Source organism: Acipenser ruthenus, chromosome 22 (genome assembly GCF_902713425.1).
Source record: "Acipenser ruthenus chromosome 22, fAciRut3.2 maternal haplotype, whole genome shotgun sequence".
Classification (NCBI taxonomy): domain Eukaryota; kingdom Metazoa; phylum Chordata; class Actinopteri; order Acipenseriformes; family Acipenseridae; genus Acipenser; species Acipenser ruthenus.
Genome location: NC_081210.1, coordinates 4569060 through 4588338, shown reverse-complemented (window position 1 = coordinate 4588338; position 19279 = coordinate 4569060). Strand labels below are relative to the sequence as shown.

The following is a 19279-nucleotide window of genomic DNA, read 5'->3' as shown; positions in this document are numbered from 1 at the left end:
CCACAGTACTGCTATTTGCATTTACTAGGTAGCCGAGTATGCCTGCAGTAAAATTAAATTGAGAATTGTCCAAGGTCCTGAATCGCTTACTGAGAAATAACTGCCTAAAGCTGTTGTTGCCTTTTGTATATTTTATGTCACTCGCTTCAGATAGAGGTGCACGTGAGTGGCTGCTCCAGTCCCCGTGGTTGAGAAGGACAATTAAATGAAATGCAGCACCGTGCTGTTCACAATAACTCGTTTTTGTTTATACAGGGGAGGGAAGACGCCATATAGGCTACCTAATTTAACCCCAAAAAGCAATATGTAGTTCAACGACCTGCACTGTATTATCACAGTTCAGTTCATATATATATATATTGTCCACACTACATAACCGATGTCGAGAACCGTACTCGAAACCGTTCTAATTAGCCAGGTCAAAGCGTCCACACTGAAGTACCGTTTCATATTTAGTTGGTCTTAATGCATACAAACACTATTAAAATAGTTTGGTTACAGTTCCTAGCAGCGCAATGAACAGTGGAAATGAATACGATAGTATCCCACCATGCATTGTATTTTATTTTAAAATAATGTGTTATGCGTCGTATTAACAGAGGTCCATATTGCTAAGGAAATAAAATAAGTATTTTGCACCTTTGTTTGACATCAGGAAAACACATCACATCGCAATTAATTGCACCTGTATCAAAAATCTCACAGCGTACCATTCTAACATTACAGGGATCAGGTTTTCGCATGCGTACCACATTGTGACGATGTAGTAATAGGTTTAACGTCTTGTTTCCATTTTGATTTTGACGAGTTCGCGAGCCACTCAGTGTTCAGTTAAAGAGGATCCATGCCTCTTTTTTCCAGCGCACTGCTACCAGGAAATGAGGTGCACGCTGAGTCGCGTTGCCTAGGCTACCCGATGCAACTTAGAGCTTTGCGTGCCTTGACCAACACAATAAGAAGACTGCTGACGCGAACAGATTATTTGCATATCATATTTTTAAAATGGTTGTAGAATAAACATGTATTTCTATCATATACTTAAAAATGTTGTGGAATAAAATATATTCTATGACATGCAATGCACGCGTTCCATACACATAGACGGCACGGCGCTGATTTTAGCCAACAAGTACTGGATTGTTCAGTGAAAGGCCAAGGGCAAGTTGAATTTATACTGCAACCATGGACAAATTGAATTCCCGAACAACCACTACCTCGGTTATAAAACGTCCCATTTTATAGCATGTCTCATATGAATGGTTACACGTTGTTTATACCTACAGTGTTTTTGTTATACAGTTCCGGGAGGTGTAGCTGTGCTAGCTAAAGAAAGCTCAACAATAGACCGCTACCAGTTTTCTTTTTTTCTTTTCCCAATTTAGAACCAAATCGCCTCTTTCTCCTACTTCAGAAAGACAGGATCGCCAAACCAGGAGCAATCAGACTAGATCTGCATCACGGCATCTCTCGCACCGCTTTCTTGGTGAGTGTATGGCAGGGTGAACATGTTATTTTAATGTAGTTAAATCTGTATAATTGGAAAAATTAGATCTGTCGTTTAAATGTGCTGGGCGATTCAAGTGACCGTTTCGCAGTGGATTTTTTAAATGCATCTTTGCATGGTATTTTAATTTGTTTGCTTTGGTTTTTTTTATGATCATTCGATGTTGCTTTTTTTTTAAAAAAAACTGTCAAAAAGTACACAGTTCTGTTGATCAGCGATCCTTTAATCCTGCTTCAAATTTTAGCAAGAGGTAGAAATAAATAAATAAATAACAAATACTGTTTTTTTTTTTTAAAAAAAAAAAAGCATTTATAAACATTAAAACAGTTCACTGAAAAGCGAAAATTAACTTTTAACACTCAAACAGCCAAAAAAAAGTTTTTCCTAAACTACCAACTTAATTTAATTAGTCAAAAGGATATTTAAAAAGACCTCGCGGCACCTCAATTCCCTTAGCCCAATAAGTGCCATTGTCCTCATTTGAGGACAGGCTACTTTGTAATTTTTGGAGCATTTTAAACTACATGTTATTCTGTCATCTACCTGTTATTTTCATGTTCTCTTTTAGTATATTGTTATGATAACTTCAGGATAATGTCCATCCATACTCTACTACTGAAGGCTATTTCAATGTGCTGCCCTGGCTTGCTTTCTGATTCAACCTCACATGGCAGGTTTCAGGGGCCAGTGGAATAACAGCCCACAAATACTGTTTTAAAAATGAATTGATTTGACACAGACCAGATGCGCTGTAGTATTTGGAATTTGAGATGAGGAGCCACAAATGTTTCTTTGAAATTGGACATTCAAAGACATTCACTTTTAAAGAATAGGAGGACAACAAAAACTATTTATAATTGAAATATAAATGCTGGAAATATTGAAGTTGATGTTTCGGTGTACCGTAAACCAAAAGTTCTCTGAATCTTAAGCAAGCATTTTTTATGATGTAATGTCTTAGGAAATTGACTTGTGAGATCATTAATATAATAAGATGCTGGAATACTTTATGATACAAAATTTGGTTTGCATCAAATCTGCTAGATTAAAAAATGTAATCTCATACTATGTATACATATGCAGATGTATTCTCTTTAAATACAAGAACAAAGATATAGCAAAATGATGAATGGAAGTAATTTTCAAGGAAATTCATTCTGCATGAATCCCACAAGCACCTCTAGACACTGGTGTATAAAGAAACCAAACCTGTGTTTATTTGCGTAACACAATGATTCATTTCCACCTTTACACAAAAATGTGTTCTTTATCCCTGCTCAAACCTCTGTGATTAAACACAAATTACATCTGTACACGTGTAAGACACATTGCCTTATAAATGACAAGCCTAGATTACACTTCAAAGCAGAGAAACTAATTCATTGCTGACCATGTTTTTCATTCATTGTATAACATGCACAACCATCTTCCTGAAACTGTGATCTGACAATGAAAATGTTGACCACCATGGTTTGGTAATGGTTAACAATGGTAAATCAAGACTGACTGTGTTTAACATGCTGTTACATGGTTTACACACAATAAAAATAGCTGGGTAATCACTAAAGCCCTGTGAATGGTAAATAATGAAGGGAATGACAAGCTTTGATGGTTACTGCATTGATTGAAACTTGATTTGTTTGGCATGTGTGAGTCAAATGATTTGTCCTTGTATTGTAATTTGTACCTAGATAAATACAGTACAGTATAAACTATACATCATTGTATCAAAGGAGCTCTTGTATGTTGCTATGTACTGTATAGGCGGTGCAGACAGTTTCTCCTGAAATGTAATATTTGGAGTACTGCCATATGATTTTTGTTTGTCTGTGTGTCTCCATCCTGCAGTAAATGTCCCCCCGTCTACTCCTTATAAAAGTTTACCAATGTATTTTTGCATGGTATTTTTTCAGTTTTATCATGCTTTTGCTATGCATTTACCATAGTTTACCCTGTATTGCCATGTTTATTAATATGCTTTGCGATGCCTCACTATACTTTAGTGCTTTATAACACTGCTAAACCTTTATATTTATCGATGACAAGTAGCTGCTGTTTATCTGTTGTATTTTAAATATTATCCTGAAATTAAGGAACAAAAGATTCTCTGCACAATAAAAGGGGACCAGTAAACATCTTCTCTTTTAAAAATAAAATCCTGTAGGCTAAATAATCATAATAGAAACCATTAGGAAGTAACATTCTAAGGAGGAACATACTCTGCACAGTTGCTTGTGGACTCTGTTTCCTGTCATGAGCTAGATGGAACAGGATCCCCACATGAATCTCTAATGGGCTGCTCTGTGAGAGCTGGGGAGGCTTCGATTTCTTTCTGGCTGCAGGGTGTGGGTGGACTCAGTGCTTTTAGCAACCGTTTCCACTGATAGTTTGAGTCCTAGCATGCTATAATATTAGGGCTATGTAGTACCCTCCCCTTCAAGGTGCAATGGATCTAACAGGACATTAAAAAGGTGCTTTAATTGTTGTTTTGTGTGACCTCTTTTTCGCTTCAGTCGAATCATTGCTTTTTCTGTTGTCATCACCCAGGTGCATTTTTCCTGTTTATTTTTAGATTTAAAACGTACACTCTTGTACAGAATTGTTTTTGTAATGATACAATCACTATTAAGGCAACACAAATACTGTAAAAGAAGAGATGGCAAAATTAGATATTTTGGTCACTTCCTTTATTTTCATCAACACTAGATATAACCAAAAGGAAACATTAGCAACACCATAAGCAGGCCATTACCAGCAAAGTCAGACAGATAGATTTGGAACAGCAGTAGCCCTGATAAAAACCCTGGTGCTAGAACTGTAATGGATTGCCAGTGTTTATTGGTCCATAGAAATCATACCATTGGGGTACCACTATATACAAATAAGAAACAGTTACCCCCAAGGTACTATCAGTGGATCATAGTGCTACTATTGCCCCATAGCACAGAACCATTTCACTGCCATTGTAATCCACTGCATTGAAATGTCATTCAGTAAAGGTCAATCTGGTATACAGAGACAGAAGACATTGTTGTCAAGGCTTTTACAGTATATGTTTTTCTTACTCTTTGTGTCTTATGAAAATGAACATGATAAGGGGCAATGTACATTGTAAAGACAGATCTATAGATTTCTAACTTTTCATTAAAATGGCCTTTATATTCAACATCAAAGGGGACTCGGTTCTAGTTCCATGAAAGACGAACACACCCACATGTGTGTTGTCATTGTTACATCCATGTTTCAATCAGCCTCCAATTCCATTCTCTTCTTCATTGATGCCTACTTACCAAACAGGCATAAATAACTTAACCCAGGGCTATGTATAGAAATTATTGTTAGAGGCAAAATTGTATCCTGTAGCAGTTTGGAAAAATGTTAATTATGAACTCCTTACCCTGAACTTCAATAGCAATAGCAATACAGAAGCTGAAGGGCAGTGTTAGCACAGGTACTGTACAATGGGATGAGCAAGTGGTAGACTAATACCACAGTGGTAACTTCAAGTTTTGATTTATCAATGGTATGAACCATTACACTGGCTATCCACAGAAGTACCATCAAAACGGTAATCAAAAAGCGTAGTTTGAAATAAATATACAACAATAAATACAGCAGTACGAAGGGATGTTTTCTAGCATGTTAATGCATGTTAATGGCTGTTTTCTTCATGAATATCCACAAAATAGGTTTTATTTATAAAACTAGAATAAAAGAACTAACAGAAATTATTTTAAAATAAGAACTTCCACTAATAAAATGGAAATGCTAGTGTTTGTTTTCTTCCTTCATATTCCTGCTCTAACCCTGGTGTCTATGGCAGGTGTGGACTGACTGACCTAAACCCTAACTCTGGATACTGGACCCCAGTGGCACTGTAAGGGAATTGAGGTGCCTCGAGAGTGCTTGAGGACCACCACGTCATGTCACAGCAAAACAGGGGTGGGGTGCTAAACCCTGCGTACCACCACTCCGAGACCCTGGAGATGGACCAAGGGTGCGTCCTCCCTCACGTTACACTTCATCATTTCACACATTATTGAGTCTTCATTATCCTCTCGCTGTTGACCCATACTTACTTTTTATGCAAATTTAGTTTCCACAGATTTAACCTTGAATGCTGCTGGTATTAAAAAAAACAGGATTTTTGTCCTCCCAGAGTCTCAGCGCTACTTGACTATACCCTAACCCTGAGTCCCTCAGCTCTAACCAGTAGACCTCATTCCATCCCAGTGTCTTAGCTCTAACCACTAGGCCTCATTGCCTCCTGGTCCCTTAGCTCCCAGTCATGTCTCTGTGTTTTCTTTTTTATCTCTCTGCAGCTCACCTCGGAGGTCACAGCACCAGAACCCCTACGCGAGCGAAGACTTCAGGCCACAGTGGGACGGGGGGCCGGCAGGGAGGGACGACCCAGAGGTGTTGCCCCCCTACGATATTGAGCAGAGCCCCAGGGACACCACAGAGGACATCCCAATGAGATCCCTGCCGTCTGAGCAGGGCTTTGGCAGACCGTACCCCTCCACCTCCTTCAAGGAGCCCCCCCAGGTCTGCAGCGGGTTTGGTGAGTGTGCTGATCTTCCACACAATTAGGAGGCGCCAGTACCAGCACTGTGACTGTACTTTTAAGAACTGTGAAAAAAAAGAGTTTCTAAGTGAAAACCAGCCATTAAGATAATCGTTAATGGGGAAAGAGATGTACTAATGCATGAGTAACAATATGTCAGCAGTGTTCATGTCCTCTTGCCCAAGCATCAATTACCATGATCTACATCCACAGTATGCACTTGTAAATACTCTCAATAAATGGAAGTTTCTTCACAATTGCACAAGCAATTCTCTAGACAGGTGTCTAAATGTTACTGTGACATATGCCTCCACTTTGTGCCCAACCCCAGGGATATTAAATCGCATGCCCCAAAATAGTTTTCTGATTATAAACGACTGATGTCTGTATTTAGTTTTAGACAAATTGCTTTACAAGGCTGATAACAAACAACAATCTAATCAGTTTATACTATAAAGGCGAAAGAGTTATAAAGCTTGAGGTATCTTGAGACAGGGCTAAAACTATGGCCAGATAGAATTATATATGTATAGAGCAGAGACTACCACTGTGATTTGAACGCTAACTTTGACTAACCATGTGACGTTTCCAAATTCAGTGTTCAACTGTCACCTTCCTCTCTCTCACTCTCACTCTCTGTCTCTGTTTCTCGCTCTCTTAGTGGCAGCTAACCCAGGGTTCAAGTGGGGCCCAGCCAATGAGAACAGCTCAGCACCCCCAGGCTGGCAGCAAAACTCCCTTCAGGGCCTTCAAGAATACAGACAAGGAGGTGAACAGCATCCCTTCACTGGACCCCATTCCCAGGGTCAACACAGACACCCCTGTACCATACAGACACTGGGTGTATTACTTGCAGAAATCTCCTCAAAAACACTTTAATTACGTGGTACCTTAGACATTATCATTGATTAAATGTATCAGGAAGGAGGTGGGCTCACAGGGAAATTCTCATACGTGATAACATTTAAAAAAAAAAAAAAAAAAAACTCAGTTCCTTGTCAGCTAGACACAAGAAAATAAATATAGTTGGGTCTAGGATCATAAAAAAATATTATATCTTTGAAGTACATCTAAACGCATTTGCTGTAATAGTGCTAAGAAATAAAAAAAAAATAATAATAATAGTAGCAAGCTGACCTGAGCGAAGACGTCAGACCCAGAAGCAACTAAACAAGACTCTCTCTCTCTCTCTCTCTCTCTCTCTCTCTCTCTCTCTCTCTCTCTCTCTCTCTCTCTCTCGCTCTCTCTCTCTCTCTCTCGCTCTCTCTCTCCTGTTCCTTCTCCCTGAACACCCAACCCCGAGTGAGTGCCTCTATATATACAGCTGTGCCGAGATTCAATTACTAATTAATCATTCACTTGAATCTCGTGTGTTCAATTTGTGCAATCCTGTGTTCACATACTGTACACATTTTTATCTGCACATGAGGTGATTGTGCCATCCTTGTGTCTAAATACAAATATACATTTTAAAACACTTGTGCTACATAACCCCATATTATATCCCATGCACCAATACATATACACCAACATTAATACACCACACGCAACATATAAACATAAAATACACACAGAGGCGGGGCACACTGCCACAGTAGCATTGGCAAAAGAAGCCTACTAACTATCCAATACGTTTCTTGTATATTCAATACAGGTACATATCTGTTTTTAAATTCAAAATTCAATACCGTATAGAGAACTCAGCACTTGGGATCCGAGAGACATCAAATGCAATACATTATAGAGAACTCTGTTCAAGAGCATTCAACAGTTCATTATAGCAGTGCTGTTGAAACAGCCCTTTGAGTGTACAAGAGATTGACTGAAGATAAGGGATTTGTTTAGAGCCAGAGTTATTAAGCTTTGAACCCACAGCACAGGTGAAGTCCCTGCTTCCTGTAAAACCCAGCTTCCTCTTGTGTGTGCAGTGAGCTGCTTATTTAGCACTCAAAGTCTAAGGTAGTTTTAACAGTAGGATCCTGCTGCTACACAGGCAATCCACCATTGTCAAAACTTAAGCTGTAGCCCTTTTTATCCCTGTCACTCTATCGCTTCCCTTTGTGTCATGCTTTAAGTCTTGATGCTTTAAGATTTGAAAGGAGAGAGAAACATGTGTCAGGGTGTAGGGGAGATTGCGTTTGTAATGCAGTGTTCTGCCGGCAGGGGAGAGCTCGGTACGGCAGCGAGGAGTGCGGAGATACAGCCTCTTCCCTGCTGGAACGTTGAGCGGCTCCGCACTGGGAAGACTGGGATTTAAAGAGGATGAGTTCCAGGACATGTTGGAGGAAGGTACAGTAACACCTTCCATCGTCGGCTTCCACTATGAAAAACCCAATCCCACACACAGCAATGTGATAATCCCTATAGAAACACTATAGGTCTGTTTGGTGACTGCTTGTCATAGTAAAAATGGCTGTGCTGAACTCTTCTAAGTGTAACACTGAAGAGACAGCATTGTCATTTCTCGCCATTCTCTTATTTGTCCAGAGAGGCAGGATCTGGTCAGAGAGCTGGCTGCCATGTCCTCCAGGGACTGTCTCCAAGCTGTCCGCCAACTACCCATGAACCTCCGGGAGAAGGACATTATCAGGTGGGTGGGGCACAACAACGGTTACCCTTCATTTTTTGTTTCATAACCAGCATGAACTGAAATGAAGCGCACAGTCCCTAAGTATTGTACCCAAGTATCGGATAGTCAGTAAATGTTATCACAAGTGTCCTGTTCTCATAAACGGAAGCCTTTCTCAAAATACAAACAGGGCCCTATAGCTGTAGTGCTTTATAAATTACTTTCCAGTGTCTGCTGTGGTTTAATGATTAAATAGCAGCTACTGGAGAGAACTCTGACCGGTGTTGCTGTTTACACACAGCTGAACACAGGAGTCACTGAGTAACTGCAGCTTTGCAAATCACATTAAGTGCTGCAAATACCATTCAACCACGTGTCCAATAAATGCAGATCAAGCTACCTTCCAGAGAACACACAACAAGTAATATATATATACTGTAAGATAAACTTTGATAGAGGCTGGTGGTACTTAGTTATTATTATTATTATTATTATTTATTTCTTAGCAGACACCCTTATCCAGGGCGACTTACAATCGCAAGCAAATACAAATACATTCAAGTGTTACAATATAAGTCATACAATAAGAACAAGAAATACAATAATTCTCAAGTGTGACAAACCACAATTCAATAATACAGCAGATAATAGTGAAAGTTACATCAGGATATGATTAAATAGTGATAGTTACATCAGGATATGATTAAGTACAAAATACTACAGATTAAACACTTGGCAGATTACAATATTCTGAGGTACAGGATTAAATGCAGTAAAATAGGGGGCAGATAAGAGCAAAATAAAGCATATTTAAATGAAGGGTGATAGTGTCCCAGGATACAACAGAGGAGTTCTACAGGTGCTGTTTGAAGAGGTGAGTCTTAAGGAGGCGCCGGAATGTGGTCAGGGACTGGGCAGTCCTGACATCTGTAGGAAGGTCGTTCCACCACTGCGGAGCAAGGGTGGAGAAGGAGCGGGCTCGGGAGGCAGGGGAGCGTAGCGGAGGTAGAGCCAGTCTTCTAGTGCAGGCGGAGCGGAGAGGTCGAGTGGGGGTGTAGGGAGAGATGAGGGTCTGGAGGTAGCTGGGTGCAGTCTGATCAAGGCATCTGTAGGCTAGTACAAGAGTCTTGAACTGGATGCGAGCGGTGATCGGGAGCCAGTGGAGCGAGCGGAGTAGTGGAGTAGCGTGGGCGAAGCGAGGTAGAGAGAACACCAGGCGAGCAGCAGATTATGGTTCACAAAAGAGATAACAGTATGAGTCATTCTGGAAAGCAAACTTTCCTGTGTCGAATTTGACTGCAGCAATGTAATTAGTGCCTGCATTGCATGGTAGCCCAATCTTTTGGCAGGTTTTTCACGTGTTTTCCTAGTAACCTCACAAGAAAATCCATTTAGAAAATCTCTCCAATCTTATGTTCCCTTTGTGGTGTCGTTCCTAGGAAGACAGTGCTACTTGTGAAGACGTCTACGAAACAGCTGCAGGAACAGAACTGCTGTACGGACTGCACACAGAATGTTTCAATGGTGAGAGCCAGAGAGACATACCTCAATGCACTGACCAAACATGCAGCCGATGAAGAAATGCAACATCTTCTTTATAAGGATGCCCTGCCACCATTTGAAATACAGTCCTCAGTTATGTTACTAACTGGCACAGCATTCTGTGTAAGTTGTGGTTTGTTGAATGAGCAGTGCTCCTGTACTGACCCTCCTCTGCTCTCTGTCTCTTCCTCTATCAGTCCTTTAGGAGGTGCTGTGCCAGCCTCTCCGCCGTGCCCCAGGCTCTGCAGCTCTGGCAGGGCACCCTGAAGGAGATCGGGGGTAAGTTTGGCACCAGTGTCCTCTCCTACTTCCTCTTCCTAAAATGGCTGCTCATGTTCAACATCTTCTCCTTCCTGGTCAACTTCGGCTTCATCACCGTGCCACAGCTGCTTGACCACGAGGCCAAGAATATCGGGACATTCCGGGGGCTGGAGATACTGACTGGAGCGGTGAGTGACCAAATAAAACTATGAGTGTGAGTCTAGGGGCTGGGGTTGATGTCTGGATTCATAAACCATGTGTTCTAATGGGGTCTATTCATTTAATCTTAAAACCAGCCAATCTAAATATATAGACAGTGCTTACATTATTTTAAAATATTTTGTGCACCAATGTTATAAGGAGAAATATATCTGTTCCCAGGGATATTTCAGCAACTCTGTGCTGTATTACGGTTTCTACTCAAACGGCACAGTGTCTGGGGGCAGTGCTAGCAGTAACTCTATGTCTGGGATGCCTCAGTACAACATGCAGCTGGCATACTTCTTCACCATCGTAGCCTACCTGGTTCTGTGCTGCATTAGCCTTGTCTACAGGTCAGTCATCTGCCCTATCAGTATATACCTTTGGATAGCATAACATTTAGCTATGTTTGACAGGCTGAAAATTATTCAAGACTTCTTTTACAGAAAAACAGAAGCATGCATCGTATTCAGTTATCTGAAGCTCCATGCTTTTCAGTGATTCTCTTAACATTTTCCCTGCCAGAGGATTACTGTTGTAGTATTGCAAGATATTCCGCACACATAACACAATTTCCTACCCGATTGCATTTTACTAGTAACCCTGGATGGAATTCCACTTGTAATGGGTGGAATTAAATTAAATGAGAGGTGAATGAAAAATGTCGTATTTATACCACTCATATTTGATATGCAAATACATCCCCATCACAGAGGATTCGTTAGCAGCTAGTGTTTACCAATTTAGATTTTTAACACAGTACATAAAAGGCAGAAAGGTCAATGCTTTGAGAACCAGGGGAGGGGAGCTGTGTAATAAGGTGACACTAGTATTCTGGAATAGAAACATTACACATTAAATTCAGATTGTAGATTTATAACCTTGTAAGGAGATTCTGTGGCAATCCAGAATGTTATCATTATGACCTCCCTCTCCCTCTCTCTCTCTCTCTGTCTAGCGCTGCACGCTCGTTCCAGGAGAACTTCATGCTGGCTGGGGCTGTGGTCGGCAATGCTGGGAGGCTGCTGTGTAGCTGGGACTTCAGCGTGATCAATGAGAAAGCTGTGCGTCTGAGGCAGGACAACCTGCGCACACAGCTCAAGGTGGGGCAGTGGAAGGCGTGCAGCTTTTTGATAAGTCTGGGTTAAGGAGCTTCAGTTCTTGTTCCTTGCTATAGATATATGTAAGCTAGGCTAGATCAGCCAAATGTCTTTATAGAAGCATCAACTGTACATTTATTTTCCTGGTAATACACTTATGCTACGAAACACATGTCTATAGCAGGTAACTAGAAGAGAAGAGCAAAAAGAAAAATGTTTTTGAGATTGCAACAGTTTTTGAGATTGCTCTTAGAGGTTTAATGTAACTGTATGATTGTGTGTCTCTCAATTCAATTCAATAACGCACTTTAGACTTACAAGGCTGTGGTATAGACACACAACAGCCCTCTCTTCATCTGTCTCTTTCTCACTCATGCTCTCTCTTCCTCCAGGAGTCACTGTCTGAGCAGACCAGTGAGAATCTTTCGCTCATGTCCCAGAAACTTGCTCGCTTTGGGATCCACGTGGCTGCTTGGTTTGTTTCTACAGGGATGGCTGCAGGCTGCTGCGCCGGCGTCTACTTCCTGTGTCTCTACAACATGAAAGTGAGTCACCTTACTTAGCAACACTCTTGAGGCTGATTCCCTGTCTCTCCTGCTGGAGTCACTTCCTAAAAATTGACACCTGGTGCAAAAATGTAGATTCAAATTAAAAAATAATGGCCTTGACAAATCTGAGCTATCCTTCTTATTCCACTTGAGTTGGAATGTGCTGCAGTAATGGAGCTATTGTGTCTACACTTACTGTTTCTTATCCTCTCTGCCTGTGGTCTCTCAGTTGATCGATGAGTCCCATGCATCCCAGAGCCTGACAGCCGAGGCAGGCACTCTGCTCCTCCCCATCGTGGTATCCCTTATCAACCTGGTCATCCCACTCCTCTACTCCCTGTTCAAGAAGGTGGAGCCTTTCACCTTCCCCCGGCACCAGATCTATGCTCTCATCATTAGGTATGCGCATCTCTCTCTGCAGGCTTTGACACAGGCTCTCCTCTCTTCCTTCTAACTAACCATCAGCTTCTTTTGAGTTTAAAATGTCTCTTTTATCAAAACAACAGAAATATATATATATATATATATATATATATATATATATATATATATATATATATATATATATATATATATATATAAATGATTCATTTAAACTCAGATCCACCAGTAACATCTGCCAATAATCAAACTGAGTAATCAGTTTGTGTAGCTCTGATGTAATTGGCCTTCATCTCTTAGCCTGTCTGTCTGTCTGTTTGCCCCACAGGAACGTTCTTCTGAAGATGTCCATCTTGGCTATGCTGTGCTACTTCTGGCTGGAAAAAGTTGTGGAAAGTGACAAAATCAAAGTGTGTATATTGTAAAAACATAATGGAGCCATTATTAGCTGTCTTTTTTTTAATACATTGTCATCCCTGCACTTCTGAAAAAGTAAGATGTACAGTGTAGTAATACTTAAAGAAATCCATTCAAAAACATTTTGACTACGTCTTTCTCACTGTGTTCAAATATCATGAATTGGTATATGTATCTTTTACGAGAACTACACATACCACCATTGCATGTTGTATTGTTAAGGTTGTGTAGGAATGTTTGTGAATGGAGTTGGGCTCAGTGGTTTATGATGTCGTCCACAGTGCTGGGAGACGTTCGTGGGGCAGGATATCTACAGGCTCGTCATCATCGACTTCATATTCTGTCTCCTGGGCTCCTTATTTGGGGAGTTCCTGCACAAGTGAGTACCTTTCCTTTTTATAGATTTCTCCAATGCAGAGCAATCTTCTCTATGAACCCTGATATACATATATATATATATATATATATATATATATATATATATATATATATATATATATATATAATTCTATTCTCCTCTCCCTCACCCCTTCTCAACTTCAGAGTGATCGGAACAAAATGCCTGAGTAGTCTTGGAGTTCCAGAGTTCGACATTGCACGGAACGTTCTAGACCTGATCTACGCACAGACTCTGGCCTGGTAAGCTCCTCTCCATTTTTAGCTAACCAGCAGTTTGTGTGCAGCAGTGTCATCTAGTGGCAAGTGAGAGAATTTTTTTTTTTTTTTTTAAGTCTGCACCAGTGCGAAGTTGGACCTCATTAACCATGTTCCTAAAACTTTGAGTAGATCTTGGAACAAAAATGTATTATTATTATTATTATTATTATTATTATTATTATTATTATTGCAGGATTGGGATTTTCTTCTCTCCACTGCTGCCTGTCATTCAGATCATAAAACTCTTTCTGATCTTTTACCTTAAAAAGGTAAGATGTGTGAAAAAAGACTTTTTGCCAGTAGGGCTTCCTTATTGTTTTCCTTTATGTACCTTGTTTTGTCTATACTCAATATACCAGGCTAGGGATCTTAAGTATGGGGAAATGCTGAACTATCTGCAAAAGTTGATACTGCAATTTGTTTTTTAATGCCTGATGCCTTTAATACATTAAGGTGAGCTTGATGCAGAACTGCCATCCTCCTCAGCGATCGTGGCGGGCGGCTCAGATGATCACCGCCTTCATCCTCCTCCTCTTCTTCCCATCCTTCTCCGGGGCGCTGTCCGTGGTAGCATTCACTGTCTGGAGGTAGGGCTCTCTGGAAGCACTGGCTGCTCTGTGGGATTCAATGCAATAATAATACAGCGCTGCTCTATATACTATTCCTCTCATCTGTGGAGACATTCAGTCACATTTTCCATGGGCCAATGGCAACACCAAGACTGGTACCGCGGTTGCAATAGCAGAAACCCATTTCTGGGGATAAAACGAAGACCAAATACTCCAGCTATTTGTCTGCATTGATAGTAGATAGTATGTGGAGTGAGGTCGCTCATTTTTTAATATGATGATCTATTAAGGCTATTAAGTCAGCAAGGGGTCCACTTGTCATACTTGCTATGCTTGCTATTACATTTGCTGGAGTGTAGTGCAATGCACCATTGAATCGACTAAACTGTTCATGCCTGCCTCTTCCTGTCACTCTCCCTGCCCTCTCCCCTGTTTCAGGAGGGCCCCCTCTAAGACCTGCGGTCCGTTCCGAGGGCTGGCTGTACCCTACGATGCCGTGTCTCAGTGGATGGATTCCGTGGAAATCAACTTCCCCAGGTCCAGTTGGGTTGTGTGGATCTACAATAACCTGATCAAGAGCGTCCTGTTCTTCCTCATCCTCACACTCCTCGTCTTGTGGGTACCTGTTGATTAAATACAGGAGCTACTCCCCTTATCAGGGAGAAAAGCATTCAGACTGATTTCTCCTACAAAAGTTGGTCTGTTTTTAGTCCTGTGCTGCTATTTGTCTTGCGATTGAGCGTTTAACCTTGTGGATGTTTTTAAATTAAACAAGGATCTCAGGATCGGTTTAAAGTCTGCAGTTTTCCAGTGCACATTCAACAGATTGTGATCATTATTGTGTCTTTTGTCTGACTGCAGTACTTATATAAATACTTTTTTTTTTAAATTAAATCTGGTTATTTATTTTTATAAAAACAATGTGGTGGTTTTAGGGCTACAGTCAGCTTACCTGCAGACAGAGAAAGGGCTAACTGGATGAAGACAGTTCTATCATCTCTCTCTCTCTCTCTCTCTCTCTCTCTCTCTCTCTCTCTCTCTCTCTCTCTCTCTCTCTCTCTCATAATAATTGGTCTACATGTTAATGCATTTGGATTACAGACACTTACTGTAAACTATTACTCATTAAAGTCAAAGGTTTGGAAAATAAAAACTGTGTTTTAAAATGTCAAGATAAAAACATACCTAACAATTTTGTCATCAATGGCATTATATATAATCCATGAACCTGCCACATGAGACTTAAGATGAAGAAATCGTTAATGAGAAAAACTTGAATGTACAAGCGCATTTCAGATTCACTGCACTTTATGATCTCTGATCTTAATGACTTTGACTAGTTTTTGAAAATGTAATGGCACCTTAATTAGCCGGGATTTCAGACACATACTTACAAGTGGTATGCTTTTAATTTATAAATGATACACTTTCTCTTTGTCTCGCTCAGGATTCTGATCTACCTCTTCTGGCAGATCGTAGCAGGACGCAAAGTCCTCATTGCCCTCCTTCAGGAGCAGATCTCTAACGTGAGTGAGTCTGTGTCTCATGTCAGTTACTTTTTCACAATTCCAATGCCATGATTCCTTGCTATTCTTTACCATGCTTACCCATGCTTTCACTATGCTTTATTACATTTCGCTATGCTTTTACATTTTGCTATGCTTTTGTATAAAATAACATGATTACATGATTGAATTGCATTGAGTAAGAAAACACATACTATGGGGACTTGTAATGCTGATCTGGGTGTCGTGTCTCTCACTTCAGGAAGGGAAGGACAAGACTTTCCTGTTGGAGAAGATAGAGAAGCTGAAGGCTCAGAGCAGCGCTCAAACAGCACAGAGAGGAGGGGTCAGTAACCCTGGGTCAGGGAACAATGGTTTCTGCATTGCAGTCTTAAGAATGCACCATGGAGAAAAGTAAAACTCACCAAAATCAAGCAAGCATTTCAGCATTAACTTTTACTAGATGTTTTCTTAGAGTTGTACCTCAGAGTTCATGCAGCTTTTCCTCCTTGCAGGTGAGCCAGCGCACTGGTTCAAAAGGTTTCAAAAGGAGCCGGAGAAGGAGTAAGGATCGGGGTTCAAGAGGCTCCGAGAGAGGCAGGGTGTCAAGTATTGACCAGGGTTCAAGGAGCCCTGGAAGGGTCAGGGTGCCAGGTCGAGATTCAGGGTCAAGGGGCTCCGGAAGGGTCTGGATGCTGGGGCAAGACGTGGGTTCAGTGAGCCCTGGAAGGGGCAGGGTGCCTGGATATGAGCCGAGCTCCAGAGGAAGGGACACAGCATTGCCTGGATATGTACAGGAGGACAGGGGGGCCACCTCTCTGCAGGCGAGTATGGGGCATGGCAGGGCAGCCCAGGGAAGAGAGCCTCCACACAGCTAGCCTTAACAGCATGCCGCTTCTGCAGGTAGTCATTTTTTTTTTTTTACTGTGACTCCTTTAAAACCAATTGTATTTATTTATCAAGATAATATGGATAGTAGGGGAAAAAAACGTATTTGGTCAGCTTTTCAATGTCATGTGCAAATGCAAATCTAAAATTATATAGAAAATCTAACATTCAAAATCTGTTTCATAACAGTTTCTTAAAACTTGGATATCTTTTTCATCCCCTGCTGAAAAGAGGTCCAAATAAAAGAACTCCTCTCAAAATGGAAAATGAACACCTAACCAAGTCTTGTTTTGGCTGTTTGTTGCACATGTTTCTGCTTCATTTCCAAGCATTGTGGGCTTGAACTTCCTTTGCTTTGTACACTTGCCTTGCAGGTGGATTGGTAACACAAGCCAATCCAAAACACCCATAATATCTGCTTGTATAGTGTCAGGGAAAGTCTTTTATAGTTTGCACACGGGTGCTATGACCTGCATTCATATATTGTCTAACCAAGGGCTCAAAAGGGGGAAGTGTAGCAAATTACATCATTAAGGGGCTCCCTCAAGAGGGTGTTAGGTAACTGGTTTGCACCAGCCTCTGCCAGAAGCAAATGAAAGTTCCTTTAGTGTATGTAGGCTAATGAGCTCCCATTGTTTCCATGCGTGACTAGCCACCTTTGCTTTTTCAGGGCTCGGAGAGGGGATATCCAGGAAAAGCTGATTACCCGCGGGATGGTGAGTCTAAAACGCCTGTCCATACCCAGGAGTCCAGATGGGGCATATATTCCTAAAGCATTATTTTGAAAACACAATGAAGATTGGTAGGAAGGTATACATTAACAGTGAACTAATGTGCTCCAATGTGTACAGCCTTGGTTCCAGAGTTATTCGAAGTCAGAATTGTAACTGTTAAGCTCAACAGTATTAATATAATTGTTTTTACATATACTTTTTGTACATAAATGGTTGAATAGCAATAAAGACATGTCCGAGAGCAGAAGATAGGGATAAATTAATGGTAGGCAAGCTTCACTAAAAAGCGCCCCATGTGTAATCTCAAAGCTTTTAAAATGTGCAATATCTTCCTCACTTCCTCTACAGATCCGTACTCCCAGGAAGACGGCACAACTCCCCCTGTCTCTGACGCATTGGTGCAGACTCTACTCGCTCAGAGGCAGGCTAAGGAAGAGGATGAAGAGGAGGGATATTAAAGATAGTGGATTAATCCAGCACCTTACACAAGCGGGACAGTTCTCTTGAGCTGAACACATAACCTGGGCTGTAGTGAGCACCTCTTTAGCACCTGTTGAAATGGGCAACCAAACCAGCTGATCTAGCATAGCATTTTATACGGTTCGTTATCAGAAACTCCACTTCCTGCAATTGAATGCTTTAACCCTGATTGTCTTCCGCTCATAAAGATTTTGTTTTTTTGAATGTCATTTAATACATTTTTTTGAAATATATTTAAATTTGAAATGTGAAAAGTGTGTGTTGTGTTTTTTTTTTTTTTTATTCCCAACATTGACACCTTCTTTCTAACCTTTAGAATGGTTGAAGGATTCCTTAAGAAAATAGAAGGTGTTGATACAGTATTTAAAGTCACTCTGAGAAGCAAGACTATAACTTTTGGGTGCTGACCCAGATGAGATGAAACATTGACATTGGTTGCAAGTTATTCCACATACTGTGAATGCAGCTCATTGAGACCTTTTGCTCTCACAATTCACACACCTGATTGGCCGTGCCATTCATGGGTATATCTTGTCCGAATTCATATTTGTTGCATTTGATGTACCATTTGTTTGAGAGGATAGATTCAGTATTTCACCACAGCTGCAGAAATTACTCCAGGCCTGAAGGAATATTTGTGGGAATAACCCTCACCTTCGACCTGATTGGCTGTGTCCTTGGTCATGTGGTAGTCATCGAGACAATTAGTATATTGAGCCTGTTCAACTACAAAAACTACTCAATTCAGACTAAGAACTCACAGCATAATGCATATGCCAGTTTCACTGTTAAATACTTTTGAAAAAGTTTTATGTATTAAGCAGAAAATAAACGTATTCAATTGTGTGTGTGTGTGTGTGTATATGTGTGTGTATATATATATATATATATATATATATATATATATATATATATATATATATATATATATATATATATAATGTATGTATAATTAAAGTGTTAACAAAAACCTTCATGGGAACATATGCAATGAGTTTGTGTGTTCTTGATTTGAATAATAACCATTGAGCTAGTGTTATATCAAGAGGTCTATCGAGGAAACATTTCCACTAAATACCAGTAAATGAAATAAATGTGACAAGGGTAACTACCTAATCAAAACTTAGCATGAATGGTAATTCTGTAACGCTGGCCCAGGTAATAGGGTAATACTATATTGCAGTATCCTTGGAATTGATACGCTACACCACAGTTGAATGATCATATAATTAGAAGACAAATATATCTGTAAAAAGCATTGTACAATTCCAAAAATAAAAGAGAAATATACATTTGGATCTAAGACATTCTTCATAAATGTTGCTTTATTCTAAACTCCAAAACCTTGCTATGATCTCA

At 40.4% G+C, this 19279-nt stretch overlaps 1 protein-coding gene across 3 annotated transcripts; it reads left to right on the top strand.

The window, feature by feature from the left end:
• Window positions 1–894: 894 nt before the first annotated feature.
• On the top strand, window positions 895–18692 carry LOC117431416 (transmembrane channel-like protein 5). 3 transcript variants are annotated; one of them, XR_009308102.1, is made up of 23 exons: window positions 895–1483; window positions 5328–5501; window positions 5827–6065; window positions 6730–6837; window positions 8232–8357; window positions 8556–8658; window positions 10077–10161; window positions 10377–10628; window positions 10822–10994; window positions 11600–11744; window positions 12134–12286; window positions 12519–12688; window positions 12999–13080; window positions 13369–13466; window positions 13631–13726; window positions 13938–14013; window positions 14198–14331; window positions 14752–14928; window positions 15761–15839; window positions 16081–16164; window positions 16334–16721; window positions 17377–17422; window positions 17789–17847. XR_009308102.1 is itself a non-coding variant. In XM_034052293.3 (23 exons), the coding sequence occupies exons 2-23, from the start codon at window positions 5428–5430 to the stop codon at window positions 17896–17898; spliced, it is 2919 nt and encodes a 972-aa protein (XP_033908184.3). In that variant the 5' UTR covers window positions 896–1483; window positions 5328–5427; the 3' UTR covers window positions 17899–18692. The 3 variants fall into 3 exon arrangements, 2 of the variants coding, with proteins under 2 accessions (XP_033908184.3, XP_033908185.3); XM_034052293.3 differs by having other exon boundaries at window positions 896–1483; window positions 16334–16642; window positions 17789–18692; XM_034052294.3 differs by lacking the exon at window positions 16334–16721 and having other exon boundaries at window positions 896–1483; window positions 17789–18692.
• The last annotated feature ends 587 nt before the right edge of the window (window positions 18693–19279 follow it).